An 8,829-nucleotide genomic window follows, 5' to 3' on the forward strand; every position below is an offset into this window, starting at 1 on the left:
TTAAAAGAATTTGGACTCCCTACATTTACACAAGAATGCACAAAACCGAGTGCTAAGTGGTTAAAATGGGACAGGGCTTAATTTTCTAGAAGCTTGTTTGAGTTTGTTGTGTCACTTTATTCCAGGTTGCCACTACTACTACCTACCGTGGGGGAATGTGAAGCCGGTGGTGGTTCTGTCCTCAGAGTGGGAGGACATCAAACCGAGGATCGAGGCTCTCAACATGCTGCTGGCCATCATAGAGCGACTGGTGCGTGTGTGTCCTCCTCCTGTGTTTTGATTTGATTTACCAGGATTAAGACTTTTCACCTGTTCACTCTCTATACATGTGTGTGTGTGTGTGTGTGTGTGTGTGTTGGCATCCAGGAGGCAAACCTGCAGCGGGTGCAGCTGGAGGTGAAGGCCGGCAGCGAGCTGGAGGAGGTGGAGCTCCGAGTGGTGGAGCTGTTGGATCAGGTCATCACAGACTGCAGGTAAACACCATGAAGGGTCATTTAAAGTGTTTTTAACTTTGTAGTTGTACTCCACTGTGGTATTTGGATACAACTTTGAGGTACTTGGACTTTATCCCTTCTCTTGTGTTCGGGTCACCACTGACCCCGTTTTCAAGTTTTAAATGCATAAAAGTACCACATAGATTTGTTCATAGCATCAATGCTTTTTGACTTAGTCAGGAACCTCTATTTAAACAAAATAAAACCAAAAAAACACAAAATTCCTAAATGCTCTGGTTAAAATGATGACATTTGTTAGGGTCAAGAACAATAATGAGTTAAAACTGAAATCATAAGGGCAAAACCAACCTTTTCATGGTTAAGGAAGTCTAACAACGTAACCAAGAGATGAGAAACAAATGGGATGATAAATAATTGTTTTAGTGTGTTTTACAGCTGATTTAGAACTCGGGTCAAAACTGACCCTAACACCATAGATGGCAGTAGAAAGCTAAAACAATAGGAAGGTTCAATTGAAGCCGAGGGGTATACTGACAAAAAAAGGCCCAGGGGCCCACACCAAAAATACTGAAACCAATATTTTCATGGATAAGGAAGCCTAACCATGTAACTAAGAGAAGAAAAACAAATTGGATGAAAAAAAAAATGTTTTTAGTGTATTTTACAACTGATTTAAAACACTGGTCAAAACTGACCCGAACGCCATAGATGGTAGCAGAAAGCTAACACAAGACGAAGGTTAGTCAAGTCTTCTGAGAGGGAACTTTTTCCTGTCCAACACTGTGTCGAGTAGTTTTAAGCACCTACAGCAGGAGGCCTTTGTGTGTTTCTAGTGAGGAGCTGCCCTCTCTGGACCAGTGGCAGTGTGCGACGCCCCTCGACCGCTCGCTCCGACACGTCCGCACGTTGCACATGCAGCAGATCATGACGGCGGCGCTCGCGCTCAAACACGGGCCGGCCACCGAGCTGTCGACGGTGATGGAGCAGGCGGAGGACTGGGCCGGCAGGCTGAGGACCATGTCCGAGGAGGTGAGGACAGGCTTGTTACTATGGTGTAGGAAACCATGAGGTAACTCCCCAACCAAAACACATCTGCAGGTCCAAGCTTTATGACAGATTTTGGGAGAAAATCTATGGTACATGAACCACAAATTAATTAAAGGGATAGTTCAACATTTTGGCAAATTGGCCCATTGCCATACTCCCTATAGTCTTAGCAATAGGTTTGTTACCTTTATTTGTCGGTGTAAGCTATTTTTAGAACGATCGAGCCTCCGACTGAGTTGTTTTAGAGGTAAATTCATGCAAAACTGCTGATGCACGTTCCCGTCGGGGACAGTTTTTCATCAAGCAGTCTCTGCATTTCCCTCTAAAACAACTCTGTCTGGTAACGTTGTGTTATTATCTCATAGCGTGGTGAATGTGCAGGTCACAACTTGTCCACCAGAGCGTTTTGGAGTTGTTGGATTGTGTATTTGATGAGTTTGAAGAGGGAAACCAAGAAATCCCATCAGCCTCCGTAGCGTAGCTCTGAGCAGCTCGCGGCTCTGCTCCACCGTTCTAAAAACAGCTTGCACCGAAAATTAAAGGTAACGAACCTACTGCTATGACTATAGGGATTATGGCAATGGGCCAATTTGCCAAAATGTTAAACTATCCCTTTAAAGCAGATATCAGCTTCACGGCCGTTTCGGCTAATGCTGCGTTCAAGGCAGGCTTTTGAAACCGTAAGTTACAGCTTCAAGTCACAACTACGACTTGGTAGCGTTCCAGGTAACCCGTAGCTCGTGTTTTTACCATCCTGTTGTCTGTGAAAGTTCCCTATAACGGCCACTCGTAACTTCCGACCCGTGAACTCGTACCAGATCGAACTGGTATGACTTCACAGGAAGGAAAAACACAAAGTACGAGTTTCTTTGAACGCACCATGAGTTAGCAGCCCCCGCCCTTGTCAGGCATCAATTGGTCCTCGTGCTACGTCACCACATTCACGCGCATCCCTTGGCTGCACACACAGCCCTTCATGCCGTTCTCTCTCCTCATTGGATAACACTTGTATCCCACAAGGAAAATTTTCTCCTCGGGTTACAGCAGAGCAGAGTGACGGAGAGACTCGTGTTTAGGCTGAAATACTTCATGTAAGTGATTGCTGACGGAAAATAGGACTATTTAGGACTTATATTAACAAAAACATTCCACTGATATCTGCTTTAAGTTTGAAAAGACACGAGCATCCCAGCATTTTCAACACTTTTTATCTGTGCCCGACTGATTGATCATCTGATTAGAGCCGATGTTCAAACCTTGTTTTTGTTTCTTCTACTCCCTAAGATCGCTATCGACTCCAAAGTTCCCATATTAGTCGTGCTTCACTTTTTTTGGTGTTGTGGACCACCTCGGAAATCTCTCTCTTTCTCTCTCTTCCTCTCTCTCTCTGTGTCTGTCTCTGTCTCTCGCCCAGCCCCAGAACAGCCTTCCGGACATCGTGATCTGGATGCTGCAGGGCGACCGGCGGGTGGCGTACCACCGCATCCCAGCGCACACCGTCATCTTCTCCCAGGAGCATTGTGGGAAACACTGCGGACAGCTGCAGACGGTCTTCCTCAAGGTACAAACACACACATCACACACACACATACACACACTTCCCTTCTGATATTTGTGCTACTGACCGGTGTGTGTGTGTGTGTGTGTGTGTGTGTGTGTGTGTGTGTGTGTGTGTGTGTGTGTGTGTGTGTGTGTGTGTGTGTGTGTGTATGTGTCGCTCAGCCCCCACAGAGCAGCGGTGCAGAAGCCAAACTTCCTGGTCAGCTCAGGGTCAAAGTCTGGTTCGGATTGGCCGCCGACGTCAAACACTTCAACCAATACGCCGAAGGGAAACTGTCGGTGTTCGCTGAAACGGTGAGACACACACACACACTCCTGCTGCTGCTTGCTGAAAAGATTAAAGGGAGAGTTCAACATTTTTGGCAAATTGGCCCATTGCCATAATAATCCCTATAGTCATAGCAGTAGGTTTGTTACCTTTAATTGTCGGTGCAAGCTATTTTTTAGAACGGTGGAGCAGAGCCGTGAGCTGCTCAGAGCTACGCTACGGTGGCTCATGGGATTTCTTGGTTTCCCTCATCAAACTCATCAAATACACAATCCAACAACTCCACAACGCTCTGGTGGACAAGTTGTGACCTGCACATTCACCACGCTATGAGATAATAACACAACGTTACCAGACAGAGTTGTTTTAGAGGGAAATTCATGCAAAATTGCTGATGTGTGTTGCCTTCAGGGACAGTTTTTCATCAAGCAGTCTCTGTATTTACCTTTAAAACAACTCTGTCTGGTAACGTTGTGTTATTATCTCATAGCGTGGTGAATGTGCAGGTCACAACTTGTCCACCAGAGCGTTGTGGAGTTGTTGGATTGTGTATTTGATGAGTTTGATGAGGGAAACCAAGAAATCCCATAATGAGCCTCCGTAGCGTAGCTCTGAGCAGCTCATGGCTCTGCTCCGCCGTTCTAAAAATAGCTTGCACTGACAATTAAAGGTAACAAACCTACTGCAAAAATTATAGGGATTATGGCAATGGGCCAATTTGCCAAAATGTTGAACTATCCCTTTAACACAGAATCTCTCTCTCTCTCTCTCTCTGTAGTATGAGAACCAGACCCGGCTCGCCCTGGTGGGCAGTTGGGGAACTACAGGTCTGACTTACCCCAAGTTCAGTGACGTCACTGGACGAGTCAAACTCCCCAAAGAGAGTTTCAAACCGTCGCCGGGCTGGAGCTGGGCCGGGGACTGGTACATCAGCCCCGAGAAGACGTACGGCAATAAACAAAGACAGATACTTTACACTGAGTTTAAAGTTATTTTACATTTTTTGTCTATTTTTTGTCTGTTTTTTCTGGATTTTCCTTCTTTATTTTCTTCTGTTTCGGCTGCAGAATCAACTCTTTTCTTCATACTATTTTTTTTTTTACTATAGAAAAACAATATAATCAATATTACATCAATTTCATTATAAATAAATCTTTTTTTGTGTAAACTGCCGGAGGACAGCGAGTGAAAATTAGCTCTTTGCTAACTCCGGTACAATTACATTGGGCTTTTTTTTTTTCTTAAAACAAAAGAAATGAAAAGCTGATGTTATTATTGTACATTGTCCTTTTTAAATGAATAAATTTACCAGTTTATTTTCGTCCTGTTTCTTCCTGTTTATAACAAACAGGAAGTGAGAAGTTCCGTTTTTGTTTGTCAAAATAAAAGCGGAGAAACTGAATTATTTATTTTTATTTATTGCAGGTTTTTATTTTGTTCCCAATATGTTGTGTAAGGATTTTTGTTGTTGTGAATGTGTGTGTGTGTACTATGGTAACACAAACATGTTGTTGAACCCTCAGACTGTTGTTCGACGTGGACGCCGGTCACATGACCTTCACGGAGGAGGTGTTTGAGAACCAGATGAGGTTACCAGGAGGACAGTGGATCGGCATGCCGGAGGGATACACTGATGTGGTACGTGTTTGTGTGTCTTTGTGTGTGTGTGTGTAGCTGTGTTCACCTGTATTAAAGGAGAATTCCGGTCATTTTTTAAACCCCTAAATCGTTGTCCTGATGGTTAGCCAGTGTTGGTTGGAGCAAAAAACACGACTAAAATTGATGCAGGCAACACTTTGTCCTTATTGTGATGATTTCTTTACAAAAATAAATGGTCAGAGATATTTTGGACATTACCACTGTACTACTTGACCGTTTATTTTTGTAAAGAAATCATCACAATAAGGAAAAAGTGTTTGTTTCTCTGCGATCGGATAGTAATGTCTTTCCAGGATGTTTCAGAGTTCGGCTATCTGATGCAAAAACACAAGGTTTATACTGTTTATACTGTACACTATATGAGTTCAGTGGTGTCTCTAAGGATTCCAGTCATGTACCATAGATATTTGATTGTTTTCTGAGTGTTTGTTGTGGTTGAAAGAATTGCCCCCATAGGTTAGCGTTGTCGCTATCCCTAGCGCCGGGTAGCCATGGTGTAACTCCGGTTTTCCTGCATCAATTTTAGTCGCGTTTTTTGCTCCAACCAACACTGGGGGACCATCAGGACAACGATTTAGGAGTCAAAAATGACCGGAATTCTCCTTTAATTAACCTAAAAACGTTGTGTTTGTCAGAACGGAGAGAAGGCGGTGCCGAAGGACGAGGTGGAGTGTCCTCCTGGGTGGGTGTGGGAGGAGGTGGAGTGGAGCGAAGATCTGAACAGAGCCGTGGACGACCAAGGTTCACACACACACACACACACACACACACACACACACACACCCACACACACACACACACACACACACACACACACACACACACACACACACACACCGTCGACAAACACAGGAGTTGAACTAAACACTAACATCTACCACTGTGTGTGTGTCCACAGGCTGGGAGTACGGTATCACCATCCCTCCCGATCGCCGGCCCAAGTCCTGGGTGCCGGCGGAGAAGATGTACCACACCAACCGGCGGAGACGGTGGATACGGATGAGACGACGAGACCAACAGAAGATGGAGGCGCTGAGAAAAGTAAGAGACACAAAGTTTAACGCTTTCAAAATCACAGTTCAAGTTTGCAAATACAAAACAGTGTCGTTGGAGAGAGAGGGGGATTATGGGAAATTCTTTACTTCAACTCTCTGAGGGTCAGAGGTCAACAGAATTTTTAAAGTCCTTTTTATAAATTGGTCTATCTACACTGATAGTCTTTTATTTATGAACACAGTTATTAATGTTAAACTCTGGATTAATGAGCTCATCTATAATGTGTTTAATTGATCATTTATTAAGTATGAAAATACAACAATCATAATTTATAAATCAAGTATTATATCGATAACAAACCAGTTATTTAGGAGATGTGAGTGGTTCATTAAATAATAATAAGTTGTATTTATAATGCGCTTTTACAACTGCTCAAAGATGCTTACCTGAAACTATCAACACAATTAAAATACAGAACACTGTAGAGTAACACACAATTAAAATACACAAACAGTGTAGAAGTTTCAAAAAAGAGATATAAAATGAGATAGGATAAAATTTACAGATTAAATCATTTATTAAGTGTCAGTAAATTATCAATTTACACATAAAATGATTTAGACATGAAGTAATGGTCAGTGAGTGAGATAATAGAAGTTTTTATTATAGATGAGTTCATTAAAGGGATAGTTCACCCTAGAATGATATTTCGCTCATTATCTACTCACCCTCATGTTGACTAAGGGCTGGAAGAATTATCAGAGTCCACCGTCCCTTCTCTTAGTTACAGGGGGTCTCGGCGTAGCAGTGAATTTCAATGCAACGGTTGCAAAGGGACACCGGAGCTCTTCGTAAAAAAACACACACAAAAAAACATCCAAATACCTCCATGATGCTCGTATGTAATGTCCGTCTTGTGCTGAAGCCCCAAATTGCGTAATTGTCCCGAAAAAAAATTAAATAAGTCTATATTTTAAGCTTGTTTGTAGCGGAAGCTTCTCGTCTTCTTCTTCTTCTCCTATTCCTGGTCCGTCCAAATATCGCGTGATTTGCGCCGGCGTCATTGCGGTTACTGCGAATCACGCGATATATATATCAGAGTTTAACATTTATAAAAGTCTAAAAAGTAGAAGAAATGTCTAAAGTAAAAACTAGTCCGGTTGTAGGTTAATCAGATTATGACAACATGTAATGGAAAGTGAAGAGTTTACAGATTGTAACGACATCTAAACAACATTTCCCCTCCATGTTATCACAGAGATATGAACAGAAACATCCATCGATGGATTAAGCAACAGTTACAAACACGATTTAAACAGGTTTCAAAATCACTTCATCTGTGTGTTTTTTTAATCTTGTTATTCTTCCTTTCACGGCCCGGTGAAGAGGGGAAGGAGATAAAGAACAAGAAAAACATAGAGATGAACTGATAAAACGGTGGTGCGAGCAGCTGCAGTTCCCTCCGTCGGCCACTAGGTGGAGCTGCAGCTACGCAAATGAGCCACAGAAACTCTGTCACGTCCTGGACCCAGTTGTTTAGGAGGTTTAATCTGGATCAAAATTATGCAGATTTTGGAAATCCATTGTTTTTCCATCAAGGATCATGTTATCCATCTTTACTTTTACCCCAGTTATTGAATATATGAACTTTTCAAGATGACCAAATCCAGATAATGAGTGTTAAATGTGACTGTGGAGGCTGATTGGTCGTTTTTTGTTTCTTCAATGTCTTTTACACAGCCAGACCTGATCTTATCTTAGTCTGGCTGTTTAAATCAATAAAAAAAAAGCAAATCTACAGGACATTAGTCAAATACATTTTCCATGTGTTTCAAATTCAAACTTGAAATTTCAATTTTAATTTAATTATCGAAAAATTGGAGAAAAGTTATTCAGTTGTGGTATAATCAAAAGTTGACTTTTTATTTTATTTTATCACTGTAATGGTTAGAAAATCAGGTGCAAAATATCTATCAATAAATAGACTGAATTTGATTTAAATCAAATGTTGATCCTGAATCCATTGAACTGCTGGGATCAGAATAATCCTGATTCTTTGGATGAAAGTTAACCCGATCCTACTAAACTAACAACACAAACTGAGGATTTGATCCAGATTAAAACCAAGATTGGATCATGTGATCTAATCTGATCTCAGAATCCATTTTTTTTGTTTTGAAACAACTCGTTTTCAGGATTTGATCCGATCCATTCTCCAAAATCCAATCAGATTACTTTTGTAGAACTCAGCCCTGACTTTAGAGATTCATTATGAAACATTGTTTTTTTTTATTATTTATTCCAACAGCAGCGTCCTGACGAGGCAGAGCGGGAAGGCTGGGAGTACGCCTCCCTGTTCGGCTGGAGGTTCCACCTGAAGCCGAGGAAGACGGACAGCTTCAGGCGGCGCCGCTGGAGGTGTCGCATGGAGCCGCTGGAGAAGACCGGGCCGGCCGCCATCTTTGCTCTGGAGTGTTCTCTGGTAAAGGTTTCAAGTCTTTTATTTTGAAGGGTCGTCGTTGGGCAGTGCTTCTCTCTCTCACCTTCGTCCTCCTCCTCTTCCTCCCTCAGAGCAGCATCGTCGAGGACAAGAACGACGACAAGTCGGTGACGACCACGTTCGGAGTCAACAGGCCCACCATTTCCTGTTTCTTTGACAGTGAGACGCCACCAACACACACACACACACACACACACACACACACACTCAACTCTTTCCTTTTATCTAATCAATATATATAATTAAAGCAGAAGTAAGCGGAATGTTTGTGTTAATATAAGTCTTAAATAGTTGTATCTTCCGACAGCAATCACTTATATAGAGTGTTTGGTCTGAAACACGGG

The 8,829-nt window shown here is 42.4% G+C and overlaps 1 protein-coding gene across 1 annotated transcript in view; it reads left to right on the top strand.

Moving 5' to 3' along the window:
• Window positions 1-8,829, top strand: part of dysf (dysferlin, limb girdle muscular dystrophy 2B (autosomal recessive)) — a 247,009-nt gene that overhangs the window by 22,915 nt on the left and 215,265 nt on the right. The window contains exons 21-31 of the mRNA XM_083993329.1: window positions 126-250; window positions 367-473; window positions 1,289-1,484; window positions 2,917-3,063; window positions 3,225-3,356; window positions 4,109-4,275; window positions 4,854-4,968; window positions 5,625-5,730; window positions 5,888-6,030; window positions 8,294-8,467; window positions 8,557-8,644. Coding sequence (XP_083849455.1) covers window positions 126-250; window positions 367-473; window positions 1,289-1,484; window positions 2,917-3,063; window positions 3,225-3,356; window positions 4,109-4,275; window positions 4,854-4,968; window positions 5,625-5,730; window positions 5,888-6,030; window positions 8,294-8,467; window positions 8,557-8,644 — 1,500 coding nt within the window. The remainder of the gene's footprint in view (window positions 1-125; window positions 251-366; window positions 474-1,288; window positions 1,485-2,916; window positions 3,064-3,224; window positions 3,357-4,108; window positions 4,276-4,853; window positions 4,969-5,624; window positions 5,731-5,887; window positions 6,031-8,293; window positions 8,468-8,556; window positions 8,645-8,829) is intronic.

This window comes from Trachurus trachurus (assembly GCF_905171665.1).
Source record: "Trachurus trachurus genome assembly, chromosome: 18".
Taxonomy (NCBI): Eukaryota; Metazoa; Chordata; class Actinopteri; order Carangiformes; family Carangidae; genus Trachurus; species Trachurus trachurus.